Raw genomic sequence first — 16,554 nt, forward strand, 5'->3', positions numbered from 1 at the left:
AATAATAGATTTTCAAGCTCTGAAAAACCCAAACGGCATTTAGAAACTCAAACGTTTATTAAAAAAAAAAATTAAATTAAATATATTTTTATGTTTTCTTATTTCTTCAATGCATAAAATAATTTAGATTAAAAATCCAAAATCGAAATGTGAATAAATAAAATTTTATACTAAAATTTATTTATTCAAAAACCCCAAATGGCATTAACGAACTCAAAAGTTTATTTAAATTAAATATATTTGTATGTTTTCAATGGCCAAAATATTTTAGATAAATCAACCAAAATCGAAATGTGAAACAATAACATAAAAACGGGCAAGAAACGGCTGCTAACGATATTTCAAATGTGCCCTACAAAATGTTTCCTGATGACTGGCCTCTGCGAACGAATTCAACAGCCGCTGCAACGACCATAACCAGAGTAGTGCCAGTGCCAGTGCCGAGTGATAAATCGATTAACGAAAATGCTGTGCAATTAAACATTTGCCTCCAATTGTATGAAAATTTATGCAAATCAAAGCCGAGCGATGACTGCGTGGCAAGCAACATCAAAAGGCCACAAGCAACACCAAGAGCAGCAGCAGCAACAAGAAACAGGAAGCAGCAACCTGGTTGCCGCCACGCCAGCAACAACATCGAGCCATTGCAATTTGCATTTAATTGTTGTGATTATCTTGGCCTGCTGCACACGCTGGTGAGTCCCACACGTCGTCTATTCAATCCTAAGACCGAATCCATCACCATTTGCGAGTATGTAAAGCAAAACACTCGGCAGCGTAAATAGCCTGTCAACAAATTAACTCCAAGACTCGGGGACGGGCTCATTACCCCGTGTTTTACACCGCTTGTTGTTGCTGCTGGCGACTTAATTAATTAAACGACAAGCAACAACAGCGGATTGGGTTAATATTGCGGCTGCTGCTGGTGCTGTTGCAGTGACAACAGATTAATCAATCGCCGGTAGGCAGAGCGCGGAGAAACACAGCTGTCAGTCGGAGGTGTTGGCATAATTAATATTGATCTAGTGATAGGACTGGGAAGAAATTAAGCTAACCTAATTGTGTCCGATTAAACAGAGATCGTTGCGGTTGCCCATTTTCACCTTCATGCATGGTTTTTTGGGAGATTCGGGAAGGTTTTTTGGGATATTGTGTATGGTTAACATCATAAATTTAACTTTAGATCAATTAAAAAATTTAAAAAAAACATAGAAGACGGTACTTAAAGAACTATCAAAATTTTTGTATTGGTGAAAAGTGTTCAAGTTCACCAACACAATTATGTTTTTAATTCTTTCTGTAAGGGAAACTATTTTTATTTATTCAATGTAATTCAATTTCAATGTAAAACATTTTATAAAATTAAATCTTAAATTTATTTATTAACAAATAAAACTCCAAATAAATTTTCTTCTATTTTCACCAATTCAACAATTTCAACAACACTTTGAAGAACCAATCCAAATAAATATGGCTACTTACATTGTTAAAATCAAACGATTAATTCAATAAATTATAAAATTTAATATTAATACATTTTCAAAAATGTCTGAAAAACTTTTACTAGTTTAAAAATTTTAACAATTGTTTGAAAAACCAATTCAAACAAACGAAAATAATTAAATGATTAAACCCCAATTCAAATTAGAATGCTAAATAGCCTTAAATATTAAAAAAATAAATTGTTTATATTAATAAATATTATTATAACCATTTACAATATTATCCATGAAATCCATAGGTTTTTCACCAATTCAACAATTTCAACAATTCTTTTCGTGGACCAATTCAAATAAATGAAAATGACTAAATAATTACTCCTAAATTGTATTTCGAATGCTAAGAAGCCTTTAAATATTACAAAAATAAACTATATAACTATTTACAATATATCCCATTAAATCCGTAAAATGTTCACTAATTCCAATAACATCAACAATCCTTCCCTAGGACCAATTCCAAACAAATAATAAAAATGGCAACTTATATGTTAGACTCAGGCCACACAACGAACGCCATTTTATGAAAGGCCCAGCCGCTGTTTGGCGCAGATAAAATTGCCAACGGCTCCCGTGGCCGCTCCTCATCAGCATCGTCATCCGCAGTGGATGATTGGAGCTGGGATTGGAGTCTCTTGTTTCTGCAGTGACCGAACCATGGGGGCCTGAACACACACACACAATTGTGCTGATTCCAATTGCAGGGTGGTCCCCGGTACTCAAGTTTTATAATGCGCCTGGGTCGCTTGTCAATCCGCGTCTTCTGGCTCTGAATTTTCTCGGTGTGTGCCCACTGAGGCGGAGCTGGGGAATTGGGAGCGTTGAGGGAGCAGGGAGCAGGGAAGGAGCAGAGCCTGGATTCTAGTTGCATTACTTCGCCTTGCCTGACTGGTTGCTTTGCCTCGTAGTTGCAGCTTGTTAATCTCGTTACTCTCGTTGTTTTTATGCCCTAGTTGGGGGTACTTAAATTTTTACACTATTTATAGAGCTTCCTATAAAATGTAGCGACTAATTTATATTTTATTTAATGTAGTATTTAAATTCCATATTCAATTTTTTTTAATTTTAAATAAATATAGATCATTCAAGAAAAGTAAAAGAAAATACAACTACATTTTGCAAATTTCCGAACATATTTGTATAATAATAAATACCAATTAAATAAGTGTATTTCCCACTTCGTTTTTCGAATTAATCCCTAAAAGTTTTTTCTCTCCTGTTTCACGGGGTTGTCAACATACTTTTTTAGATCTGCTTGTTGAGACTGCAGCAGAGTTGCAGCGATATTGCAACTTGCAACTGAAGTGCAGCCTGCAATTCGCTAGCATTCTCGTTGTTGTTGTTGTCGTCATCCTTGTAGTTGCAACGTCATAATTGCAACGCATAATGAGGCACACACACACACACACCGTTGCAGGATGCGGTAGGTGCATTTCCATGCCCATGTGGTGGTGGTGGTGCCGTGGTTTGTGCCTTGGTACGCCACAATTTCGCCCGTTTGAAATGCAAATGAATTGTCAGAGTGCCACGCCTCCGGGTTCGCAAATTCTGCAGTTTGCAGCTTAATTGGGTGCACACACCCACAACGCACACCTGCGCACAGGTGTGTAGCAGGAGAAAGCCACTGCAGCAGATTTCACACGTTCAAGGGTTCTTTAAGCTGCCACCAGCAATGCATTTATTTATGAGCCACACAAGCTGCTTATTTGCCAGCCAGCATAATTTTATTATAAGAAAATCAAAACGGGGGTTCAGGGATTTACTGGATTAAAAATAATATATTTAAGGGAAATAAACAAGGAAAACATTACAACAAGGAAATTATAAGAATGGAACTGAAACAGAAGTATTGATCTTGGATAATCTCTTTTAAGAATGTATTTAACATCAACTAGATCAGCAATCTTCAAATTTAATATTTTGAATAATTTTCTATGTAAATTCAATATGTACACCTCACAAGGAAGCTTAAAATTTGATTATTTTTCATCCTTTTTTAGTTTTGTAAACGAAACCTTTCCTAAACTCCCAAGTAAGTCTGATGCAACCTCTAAAGCATTTCAAAATATGCGATAATTCGTTTTAATTACCTAAAACGCTCTCTCGTTGTGGCATGGAAATGAAATATTTTTCTGCCGGATCATTCTGTACGAACGGATCAGATCAAAGACATTCCTAGCTGTTGCTGTGGTCGCCCGAATTCAATCCCAGTATCTCCCCCCTTAACCGTTTTTCCCCCCCAAAAAAACAGACTCGATGGTTGTTCAGGAATGTCTCCACCAGGGGAGTTATCTGCTCCGTCTGAAATGCTTCAAAATCTCTCGGCTATCTCTGTTTGTATGTGGGAAACATTGTTTTGCCTAACTGGCTTAGGCTAGACTGAATAACCAAGATGGGATATATATATACGGTTCGTTGAAGGCATAAGCCGAAAACAGCAGAAATCCTTGATTTATGCATGGGCTACCGTTTGACAGACCAGACACAAAAAAAAATGAAGGAAAAAATACAAGAAATATAAGGGAGAAAAAGTCTGACTGTGGCGGCGCCTATTAAAGCCCCAATCTTATTTTTTTATGGCATTTCAATAGAACTCGAGAGCGTGAGAAAGGCCACTGCAGAGAGCGGTTATGAAAATCAAAAATCGAAATTAAATTTAGAGCTTGGCCAGTTGCCGGCTTTTATCTTGGTCGCAACACTCCTTCAGCCTGATAAGCGAACGTCTTCGCCTTCCTTTTCGAGGGAACAACGATCGATAAATTTTATAAGCGAATCAATTGCATTGCTATCGCATCGCGTGAAATACGCTAACGAGGAATCTGGGAACTGAACTGGCTTGAAAGTCATGACTCAGAGTCCTGAAACCGGCGGTTTACGCACACGAAAAAAATAATTGTCGAAATATATATTCTAGAATTTATAAAAAATTACTAAGAGATTTTACAGGAGATGCATGTGAAATTAATTATATAATTATGAGCCGAATCATTAAATAACATAAAAACAAATTAAAAATAAATAAATATATAAAAAAAAATATTAGATAGATTATTTTTAGATATTAAATATTGATTTTATTATTACTTTAATATTATCTTACTTGTGTCACAAAATATTTAACTAAGTAAAGCTTTTATACCTTTTTTATATTATAAAATTATTTTTTAAATTTAAAATCCCTTATTTAATTTTAATTAAAATTTCTTTAATTTTTTCTCAGTGCTTAACTCTTTCCCTCTTTGCATTCGCTTATCAGTTTTATTGAAGTCGGCAAATGGCATCGGCAATGGTAACTAAAAGCCATATGCTTTATAAAGCTGTTAACAAAATGTGCATCAGTTTAAATTCTTTATCTGGCGAGATGTCTGGCCGCATTGCATATTCGCATTCGTATCGCAGAAACGTCAGCCAATTAAAATGCATTTTGCCAAGAAGTTGTTCAGGTTCTCATCTTATCCTTCTTTTTTTTTTCTCCCCTGGCTGAATAGCAGTTTTGTTGCTTTGATGAGGAAATGATAAAAATTAAGGGGAGTTGTGTGAAAAATATTTGTATTAGAGGGTTTTTATTAGATTATAAAATTGTTTGTAAATAATACAAATATTATAAGGAAACCAATTTTTGAATATAATAATTTTTGTAACCTTTCTTCTGAATTAAACTTGGATTAATTATAATTTAAATATAAAGTTTTATTGTTTAAGCATCCAGTAATGTCTTTTTATGTAATTTAATGTTTATTTTTGGTAGAAACTTAATATTAAAATTAAGCTTTTAGCTATCCCCTTCTTGAAACTTCCAAGCCAGGACTTTTTTTTGCAAATTCAACATTTTAAGCCACAAATTTCGTAAATTATATGAACCTGCTGTCCGGATCTGCGCCATCTGGCCGATCTGCTGGCTAAATCAACGACTGCAGTTACGCCGGCGCGCGACTGGCATACAAAATGATGCGCAATACCGATGAGAATCTCGAAATCTCTTGGCTCTTTTGCAGCCAAAAGAGACGTGTGTGAAAATGGCACGTTTCTACATTTGAGGCATTTTTTTTTATATATGTATTTTTTTCGTTATTTTTCCTACACGCGACGTGCCACAATTAACCCCGCGAGCAAGAAGAAGCGCAGCATTAAGAAAATATATATTTACCAACGATTGCGAGCTGCAGACGCCAGACGCGCATCACGTATACGCCCGGTATTCCTCGCTGCGTGTCGTAGATCAACGCGATTTCAACGCGATTCCAAAGCGATGCAAGTGGCGATGTGGCAACAACTTTAGCCCAACTTCAGTTCATCTAAAAAACAGATGAAGTTGTTCAACGTCAACTGGCACTCACTCACATAGTATCACGAAAAAAAAAAAACGAGAATGAAAATAATGACTGAAAGACGAATATTTAAATGCACTTGAGAATGTCACATATATTTTTAAAGATATTAAAATTAGATAGATATTTATCAGGGGAAAAAATTAAATATATTAACCTCTTAAATCATACATTTATTAATTTTTCTGAATTTATAGAAGGCCGGTTTCTTTAAATTCAATATAAAACTTTTTTAGATTCTTTAATAATTATTAAAAAGTTCACATTTTAAGAGCATGTATTATTTGTGAGGTCATTATTTATCAAACTTACTAATTAATTATTATTATTATTATTAGTGACTTATAATATCATTTTGGCAAAATATATTAGATAAGTCTTCATTTTAATCTCCCAAACTTCTCACTAAAATTACTCTACCCTCTCCAAGCGTAAATAAAATCCAGAAAAAAACTCGTATCTGTATCTCTGGCTCAAGATCTGAACACCTCAGCTCAACTTAATTCAACTCAGCTGACCTTGAATGCCATGGCCTGCTCTTAAATGGGTTCACTCTGGAATGAAGCGGCTCAGAGTTCTGGGCAATTGTTTAACCCTCCTTGAGCAAATGTGACACAATTTAAGTCATTAAAATTCTCAAAATGGTATTTAAAAATATAATCAATTAAGACCGGATAAATGCTACTTAAATAAGGAAAAGTATTTAAGTTCCTACAACTAAAAATACAATAAAATTAGTATCTAAAATAATCATGGTTATTAATAACGATCAGTTTCAAATATATATTTAAAGCCTTACCCTTGGTAAAATTTAAATAAAAACTGCTAAGTTTTTTGAAATAAATACTAAATAAATCATTAAAGCAACCTTTTATAAAGAAAACAATTTAATACATTTTTACCACTAAATTTAATCGGAAATCTTAATAAACCTTGCTTCCTTGGGGTTAAGTAGCTCCTAATCTCCCCTAGAACTCTTTTTGGCTGCTGCAAATCCCACTGATTCATCGCTTAAAAATTTTGACGAAAAAGATTTATCACAAACTTGGTAACAAAAATTATATTTAGCTACCGTCTGAGCCAGCTTCGCGGTGGGTAGCTCGATTAAATCTGTACAAATAAAAGCAAATTTAATTTCACATCTGGAAGGAATGAAAACAAAATAAAATTAAATTAGTTAAGTCTTGTTTTTTTATCCGTGTTTTCGGTTGCGGTTTTGCGCCAGCCACTCAAGGTTAATTACGGTTTTCAAATTGTTGAGCTGGGAATTTTTTTGGGGATTTTATTTTTTTTATTGCCCACTGCGGTTGGTAGTGGTAATCGAAATTTAATTAGAATTAACATTTTCAGAACATAGGTAGCCTTATTTATTGTTTAACATTTTATGAAGGTTCTTTGCTAATTTTTGTTTTATATTTCAACAGGCTCTATGGCTTGCCAGATGGTCGTGCCACCTGCCGTTCAGTACCAGGATTGACCAAGGACCAAGTGGAGCTCTGCTACAAGGCCAGTGATGTGACGGCGGCAGCTTTAGAAGGACTCGATATGGCCATACGTGAATGTCAAATCCAGGTGGGGAAAAAGACAACGAAAGAGCTTTATATAATTTTTTGTTATCTCTCTTACACTTTCTTTCAAATTTGATTCAATAACTTTACCCAGTGAAAGTTTAAAGCGGAAACTGTAATGAGATTACATTGATAGTACATTTGTTATTGTTTTCTATAATCTCAATAAACTGCCAAATAAAATACCATTAAAATTCCCCTATTTCATGGGCATTCTCCCAACAGTTTCAATGGCATCGCTGGAACTGTTCGTCGCTGAGCACAAAGAGCCGCAATCCGCATGCCTCCAGTTTGCTGAAGAAAGGTGAGTTTGGTTAAGAGAGTTTCCCGAGTCTCCCAGTTTCCCAGGTTCAGCTTCAGGTGGCCCAAAGCCATTAAGCTGACACTAAAATGTGCAGTAAGCGTGGCTCAGCTTTCACACACAACACAAAATCGCTTTATGACCACGGGCCCCGGGACCCATAGTCCACACAACTGTCAACGAGTTTTGCGGTCCAGAAAATCGAGGAGCAAGGGAAATTCGCTAGTGGTGTAGATGGAAAAGCCTTAGCCCACACGCAAACCGCTAGGCAAAGAGTCTAATTAAAATTACCCATAGCGGAGACGTTTGGTCAAGCAGACAATGTCCGATGCTATTAACTGTCGCATTATTAGACACGACATGGCACAAAAGCCACAGCAGCAGCAACACAATCCCCAGTTTCCAATGCTAGACAGGGAGAAAAATGTTTTTTTATAGTATTTACTTAATAACATATTTTTTAAATATTTTTAAAGGTAGGTAAACAGTAAAGAACTTGAAGGAAAGAGTTTAGCTTCAAGTAAAGCCTTTGGGTAATTTTTATTTGTGATTTACAACCCCTTCTTATTCATAATTTTGATGTTTATTTAATAAAAAATAAATAGAAGTAGAAGTAGAAGTAGAATTAATGAATAATAAAATCCTTTGAATTTATTTTCATTATAAAAAGTTCCAAATTATATTTCTCTCTGTGTCCCATCGCCGATCCCCCGGACTAGATCAGATTTCTATGTGCTCTCGAGTAAGAGTGTTGAGTGGACCTTGTTCTGAGATGTGGGGACCCACCGTTTTGTCACAGCCCGGTGCATCTCGGATCTCGAAAATCGGCGGCTATGCGAACTTTGACTTTGATATCTTAATCTGCCCGCGGGGCATTGTGTTACCCGATTCGCCGTTTGTAAACCCACGCGGCGTGTGCCTTATGGATGGCTAGATCGCACACACTCTCCCATCTAAATAATGTTCCTTCTAAGTAGTATATATAATATCCCACAAAGAGGAGCCGCATTCTAAAGCCTCTTTTGTTGCGGCCAACAAGTAGCGGTAACTATGATCACAGGCGCCGATCTGGGGGTTTTCCACTGAACTGAAAAGCTTCCTATTTTCCCGTTGTCTAATGCATAGTATGAGTCATGGAATTAATGGAAGTGGTTAAGAGTGAAATTAATATAGGGTTTTTATAGCAGATATTAAAAATTTGCTATGATTTCTTAAATAAATAAAATTATTACGAGGGAAATATCAGACCATAAAGATGGGAAACTGCTAACTAAATAATTTAGGTATTTATTGGAATAAACTAAAATAATATGGGGTTAAATAATTGTTTAAGAAATGTTAAAAATAACAATACAACTTCTAATTTATTACATTTTCAAACAGTTTTCATTTAATTAAGAACTTTACTAATTTTCAACCCTTTAGGATACTCTTCCCCCCAAATACCCATCTTAAACTTGTTACCCAACCCCATTAAAATGTAAAATCCACCATTTAACGATATAAATCCGCACTCAATTACCCACTAATTTGGTCAAACACTCGCACAGTCGTCGTCCTATGGGAATAAAAGCAAGACTTTGGCCAGAATGCTTCATTAGCTAAATTATGCATCATACGATTGCTGTAAAAATGCCAAAACGATGGAGAACCGGGAAAGGGGGAACCCCAAGGCAATGGAAACAATGGAAATGCGCAAAATGGCGGCACTGCAATCCAGATGCAAACGATATATAGCCAGGGAGATGTTTGGGCCAGGGAGATTTCTCACAAATTTCAATGCGACGACAAGCGACAAGCAACAGAAAAAACAGTAGCGAAAAAAAAAGGGAAAGGCCAAAGGGGCCTCATCTCGTTTTCGCGTAATTTATTTGCATTCATCGTATAAATTATATTGTAAGCAAACCACTTCATTCAATTTCAATTTAAAAAATTGTTATCTCCGTTGACGGATGCTGCCGCAGCCGCTGACAACGAACAGACCAGACAAACGAATGCTTTTTCGAGAGGAGAGACGACACAGGACGGGACAGTCCTGGGAATGGCTATGGGGTTGTGATGTGGGCTTGTGGAATTGGTCTTGGACTTGGGCATAAGCTGGGGACTTGGAATTGGTCTTGAAGTTTGGACATTGGGGCAGAGTTTCAGCATTGTCATTGTCATTGATTCAATGATGTGATTATCAGTTTTTCTGTTTTCTAAAAGTATCTGAAAATGCTTGTGTTATTTTTAAGAAATTCCAATACGATTTTTCAACATGAAAACTAGTTTTTGTTAAATTTAATTGGGTGTCTAGAATTTAAAAATTTTTAAATCAAATATTTGGCAATTTTTTAAAATTTTATAAAATATTTGTGATAAGGAAAAGTACTAAATAATTAAATATTTTTAAAGATAATCTGTTTTTTGAGCCATTTAATAAGAAATCGATGCCTCTAACTAAGAATTTAAAGGTTCAAAAAATTAAAAAATGAATTCTAATAAATTAAAAGTCAAGTAAAATGTATTATTCTTTTAAACTAGTGAAAACCTATTCTTAAATGTTTTTCTTCCAATTCTTTAAACTGTTATTTCATTTTGTTTTTAAATTATAATTATCGGTTGCACATATTTTTTTCTTATTTTTCTAAATTTTCCATAAATTCAAAGTTTAAAATGAGAACAAAAATCAAGTAATCCTAAGCCAAAATCATTCCATTACACCAAATTTTGTGCATATTATTTGCATTCGCTGGGGGCGGGCAGGGCACCAGATCAGAGGCAAATGCCAAAACAGCGGGTTAAAGTTAACAACATTGCCGAAAAGACAATGCCGAGCCATAAATCTCCGATTGCATGCCACACCAGCAGCAGCAGCAGCAACAGCCAGCAGCAGCGTTCAGCACTTCCAAGTAACTCTCGACTAGCCTTCAGCCAATATGGTAAACCCAAGCTTATGTCACTGACATGTCCGAGGATCGTCCGTCCGTCTCGCTGTCCTGCTGTCCGTTTGTCAACCCGCTCCGTTCGTGCGTCCATTAAATAAGGAAGGAACTGCACATAACGAGAGTCAATATTGACAGGCCAACAGCAGACGACTTATAAGGGCAGAAAGGCAGCCACAAAGTCAGGGATCGATTCGATGGACACAGAGACACTGGACACGGGACATGGGACATGTGGGTCTTGAAGATCGAAGGGGCCAAGCGATCCGACGATCCGGCAATCCGAGCGACCAAGTGAAACGAAACAAATCAAGTCGCCCGGCCGCCGAGAGTCGCACAATGACTGACAATCGAAACGGCGCACGGACAGGTCAACTATTTTGCATACACATCTACTATAACTTATGGAACTCGTCGATCGTTGATCGTCGTTGCAGATCGCTGATCTTGGCTTGGGTTTGCCGTTCCCGCAGCTCCTCCTTCGATTGCTGCTGCTGCTGCTGCTGCTACCATGCATTATTGTCAATCAAGTGGAGCGCGAGAGGAGATCTTTCCTAAAGGATTACCTACACAGGGAAAATATAGGTTTCTTTTCAGTTTTTATAAGTATAATTTCAGATATAATCTGAGTAATCTTGAATCATTTAGAGACAGGAATTTGATCAAAATATGTAGCTACGATTTTTCTAAGCTGGCAAGAGTGTTTCTTCGGGTTAAAAATATTTTTAATATTTTTTTGATCTCATCTTTACTTGTAATAGTTTTCCCTAGATTTATGTGAATAAAATCTTCATTTTCTCTGCCATTAAAGTAATTTTTAGCCCTAAATTTATATAGATTTTTCAAGTGTTTGCCATTGAAGATCGACCTTTATCGCCGAACTTCTCTTTCTCTCTCTCCGCATGTGACAACAAGCGAGCGACGTATGTCGCAAACAATTACTTGGGATTGCAACACACACAAGACAGGAGAGTCAGGGGAGGGACAGGCAGGAGACCGGGACTGGTAGCTGAAAGCTGGGATCTCGAGAAGCTGACTGAGATCCGAGACAGGTCGCCAAGTCGGCTTGGGGCCAATTTATGCGCAAGGCGGTGAGAGAGATCGCGGCATGGCGAGACCCGAAAGGTACCCCAAGGCATTGTCAAATGTAACTGTTGGCAATGATGTGATTTGGATTTGCAAATGGCCCGCGATCGGACAGCCAGACGAACAAAGCGTGCATAAATCAAGCCCCCCGATCGGCGATCAGCGATCAGCGATCAGCAATCACTGATCACCGGAAAAAGGGGGAGTGGATATGAGGTGGGGCTGGCCACTACTGTGCTCGCTACTGATGCCTTGATTGATGGCGTCTTAATCGTCAATCAAATGCGCGCTACACACACAATTTTAACATTGCACTTGCACAAAACGATCGACGGATCGATCGATGGATCACCGGATCGGTTCGCTGGACAACTTGTCACAGCATTGACATTTGCATTCGTGCGCATCCTGAGTGACAGAGACTGGCCAGCTTGACGGACTGACTGATTGTTTGACAGGAGGGACTCTGACTACCGATGGCCGACCCCAGCAGCAGCAGCAGCAGCAGCAACAGAATGATGCAAGCCTGTCACATTGACATATGTACTGTCGCCGCTGCGGAGATCTCTCTCAGCGCTTTTTGGATTTTTATGCAAAGTGGCGCTGACCATTTGCATGTCAATCGCTTGACAAATGTTGCCAACTTTGGGCCACTCACGGCCAAGTCAGCTATGATTAACGTCAGCATTTTTGACAGCCATTTGACAGCTGCTGCATAAGGCTTTTCAAATAATACACTTTGAAAATTCTAAGGTGGATTTTTGGAGCTCAACTTGTGATGAATTTAATAATATTCTAAAAGGACTTCTTAAGGGGTTTCAACTTAATTTTATTAATGAGAATGAGCAGGATATTCTGGTACAAAATAGGCTACATCTTTCTCAGCCACTTTAAGATTATTATTAAATTTATTTTTAAACCCATAAAGCCCCTACTTTTCTTATAGTGCACCTCAACCTTGGGTGGGTGTGGACACCACTGCATCATTAAAAATGTTTTTTGCCACAGTCTCTCTTTGCTTTGAGTTGTTGTCAAAGCTGAAATGCCGCTGAATTCCCAGGACAGCAGTCGCCACCGACTGCTTCGAATGCAGCGTTAAAAATAACACCGCATAAATTGCCGGTAGTGGCCAATGATTCCCAGGGGCTGGATTTTACTGATTCTTCTGCCATTCCGATATACCATAACCCCTCATCTTGCTTACTTTTCAGGCTACCGGGAGAGCGCATTCGCCTTTGCAATCTCGGCCGCCGGTGTGGCCCACAGTGTGGCCCGGGCCTGCAGTCAAGGCCGTTTAATGTCCTGCGGCTGCGATCCCACCATCAACCGCAAGACCCTGAACAAGAACCTGCGCCAGTCGCTCGACAAGGAGAAGAAACAGTTTCTGCAGTATTTGGAGACCAACCAGATCCTCACGCCCGAGGAGGAGAAGAAATACGAGCGCTCAAAGATTGCCAGCCGCTGGAAGTGGGGCGGCTGCTCCCACAACATGGACTTTGGGGTGGAGTACTCCAAGCTGTTCCTCGACTGCCGCGAGAAAGCCGGCGATATACAGTCCAAGATAAATCTGCACAACAATCATGCTGGCAGGATAGTGGGTTATCCTTTAAACTAAATGGAAATAAATACATAAATTTTATTATCTTCTTCTTAGTCCGTTTCCAACAACATGGAGTTCCGCTGCAAATGCCACGGCATGTCCGGCAGCTGTCAGCTAAAGACCTGCTGGAAATCCGCCCCCGACTTCCACATTGTGGGCAAGGTGCTGAAGCATCAGTTCCGCAAGGCTATACTCGTGGATCAATCGAATCTGGGCAATGGCGAGCCGGTTGTCGTCTTGAAAAGGGCGCGGAACAAGAAGTCAAACGGAGGCAGCGGCTCGGGATCCCCAGATCTGGATGCCGTTGATGCTTCGGGGGCTCTGGACGGAGTAGGAGCTGGCGTTTCGGGTTTGGGGCGACGGCTTGAAGGTGTCGGCGTGGAGCGGGGAAATCGACAGACAAATGCCGATAAGAATGCGGCGAGGATGGCCCGCAAGCTGGAGACCTCGCTGTTCTATTATCAGCGATCGCCAAACTTTTGTGAACGGGATCTGGGAGCTGATATACAGGGTGAGTAAGGATATTATTTTAATTAGAGATTTATTACATACCTATATATATATTTTATTTAAAGAAAAATAGATATTTTTTAGGATTTTCAACAAACAAAATTTTAAAATATTATTTTAATAAATGTAAAAATTTATTTTATTTTATTTATTAATTATCTGAATTTGTTAAGTACAATAATAGTTTTCTTCATGTTAAAAATATTTTTAATTTTTAAATTAATCGTAAAAGTTATCTCTAGATTTCCTTAGTAAATTATGAACACAAATTAAATTTTTTTAGCTTTTTTTAGTGTTAAAAAATAATAAAAATTGTATTACGTAAATGAATGAATTGTTGAAATATAACTATATATTCTTTTCGCAACTTTCTATTAATTTTTTATCTAAAAACTATATTCTCCGCTTTTCTGCTATCTATAAAGTAAATTAAACAACACTTACAACTTCCAACCATTACCCAATAAAGTAATTTACAATAGTGTCATTAAGAAATTCGGTGCAACTAATTAAAAATGATTTACTGATTGGATCACAGCGATAAATTTGATTTGCCTTTAATAAATAAATCACAAATGCAAATTTAACAGCAAAAGCAGCAGCCAACGAAAAAAATGCAACAACGGGGTAAAGAGGAAAAAAATAAAAACGTTTTTTAAACGGGCTACCAAACATGCCACATAATTCACGAAAAAAAGGCGATAGCGACGCATGCGCACGGCAGCTCAGCTTAGCTTAGCTCAGCGCGGATCGGAACGGATTGGATTCAGTCGGATCAAGCTATAATCTGAGTGGTTTTTTTTAAGCAGAGGCTATTGGGTAAAAAATTCAGAGAGGGGTTTTTTATGGCAATATATATTAGTTAATTCCGACTAGGCTAGGTTTTTGTGGTAACAAAATATTATGAATTTTCGAATTAAGATTTATTTGATTAATTTTGTTACAATTTTGTATGGGAATATTATAATATATATATTATTATAATGCAAAGCTATTTATTTTACTTTAAAATATTATTTTTTAATTTCTTAAATATATAGACCTTTGGGTAGTCAAAACCAAATAATAAATTTACAAAAAACTGATTATACAAATTGAAATAGAATAATCGAGAGTGTAAAAATAATTGTTATAGTTTTGTAATCCTTACCAAATGTGTCTGTTATATTTTATGGGGAAACATATGTTTTGAAACCTTTTTAAAGGATTTTTACATTTGACATTTCAATAAAGTATTTTATATTTCTATAAAATATTTCTATAAAGGGTAAAACAAAATATTTTTATAATAGAAAAAACCCAAATTTTCTCTAAATTTGATCTTCAATTACAAAATTCGTTGTTTATATAATAAATATACATTTAGATTTATAACATTTAATATTATAATTTTCATAACCATTTGTTTCTGTATTTAATTAATTTTAATAATTCTATATAATATACATAAAGCTTCTTAATATTTCTATATAAAATTTAGTAAAGCTAGTTGGTATTACATTTTAAAATTATATTTATTTTTCATTTCAAAAATATTTTCATTTGTAAATATATAATTAAATTCCATTAAACTCCCCCCTTTTGTGCTCGCCCATTTCATATTTTTGGGATCGGCCTGAACTGCGGCACGTCCACATCGACATTGCTGTCTAACTGCCACTTGCAATTTTCGTTAGCCATTTTGCTGTTGACACATTTGCAAATTATCAAGACCCGCTGCTGCTTTGACTGGCAGCAGTTTAAAAGTGTTAATTACGACGCAAATTTATAATTAATCGCCAGAGCTTAGCCCGGTAGCTCTCCAGCCTGAGCACTCCAGCACCAACTGGGGACCAGCCCATCGGGCGTTTTGATTCATGTGCCCGTGTGTCCGGTGTCGTGTCTAGGCAAATGATGGCAATTAACGCTGGCAATTATCGTTGGCCTAACAGTTATGATACTTTGTTTATGCTTTAGTTTAATAGTTTATTTATGGTCTTTTAATAGCCCGGACAGACCACGTGTGTCCTCCAGATGGGATAGATTAGCTGTCATTTATGGTTTACATTTATGGCAGGAAACACAATTTAAATTGACAGGTTTTTAATTAATTTTATAAATAAAAAGCAAAGCAAGAAGATTAAAATTTAATTTTAATATTTATATTTAATATTTTTAATGAATATTTGTATCAACTGTAACTATAATGGCAGTATCTTTAATATGTAAATAATTCAACGTTACGTATACGACCCGTGGCCAACAATTAAAATTGAATTTAAGCAAGGGCTTAAGGCAAAATATACACAACATGTTTATAAAATATATTATTAAATATATTTAAAGTATATATTTATTAATTCCTTATTTATTAAGTATAGTTTAAGTATAGGTATATAATATTTTAAATCAAAAGAAATTAAATGAATTCAAATCTTCTTAAAATATCCTTTTTATTTCCAGGCACCGTGGGTCGAAAGTGCAATCGCAACACAACGACCAGCGACGGATGCACCTCCCTCTGCTGTGGGCGTGGCCACAGCCAGGTGATCGAGCGGCGGGCGGAGCGGTGTCACTGTAAATTTCAATGGTGCTGTAGTGTGGAGTGCGAGGAGTGCCACGTGGAGGAGTGGATTAGTATATGCAATTGAGCGGAATGGACCGAGTGGCGCACAAGAAAAGACTTTTCTTCAATCTTAAACACAAACACAAACCCCACATACACCCACACACACATCAATCAGTATTAAAAAAAAAAC

General features: G+C 36.9%; 1 protein-coding gene across 1 annotated transcript; it reads left to right on the forward strand.

Annotated features, from left to right (window-relative positions):
• The first annotated feature begins 498 nt into the window (after positions 1-498).
• Wnt10 (Wnt oncogene analog 10) lies at positions 499-16,446 on the forward strand. The gene is made up of 6 exons (XM_017164135.2): positions 499-695; positions 7,252-7,399; positions 7,621-7,699; positions 12,918-13,300; positions 13,361-13,817; positions 16,259-16,446. Exons 1-6 carry the CDS (start codon positions 499-501, stop codon positions 16,444-16,446), a joined length of 1,452 nt encoding a protein of 483 aa, XP_017019624.1.
• Positions 16,447-16,554: the final 108 nt, after the last annotated feature.

This window comes from Drosophila kikkawai, chromosome 2L (genome assembly GCF_030179895.1).
Source record: "Drosophila kikkawai strain 14028-0561.14 chromosome 2L, DkikHiC1v2, whole genome shotgun sequence".
In the NCBI taxonomy this organism is placed as follows: Eukaryota; Metazoa; Arthropoda; class Insecta; order Diptera; family Drosophilidae; genus Drosophila; species Drosophila kikkawai.

Excerpts from the sequence above, each read along its gene's own strand:
- Wnt10 (XM_017164135.2), top strand. The coding sequence starts at position 499 with ATGAAAATTTATGCAAATCAAAGCCGAGCGATGACTGCGTGGCAAGCA. Across the intron at positions 696-7,251 it reads TTGGCCTGCTGCACACGCTG|GCTCTATGGCTTGCCAGATG; the intron begins GTGAGTCCCACA and ends ATATTTCAACAG. Across the intron at positions 13,301-13,360 it reads ACAATCATGCTGGCAGGATA|TCCGTTTCCAACAACATGGA; the intron begins GTGGGTTATCCT and ends TCTTCTTCTTAG.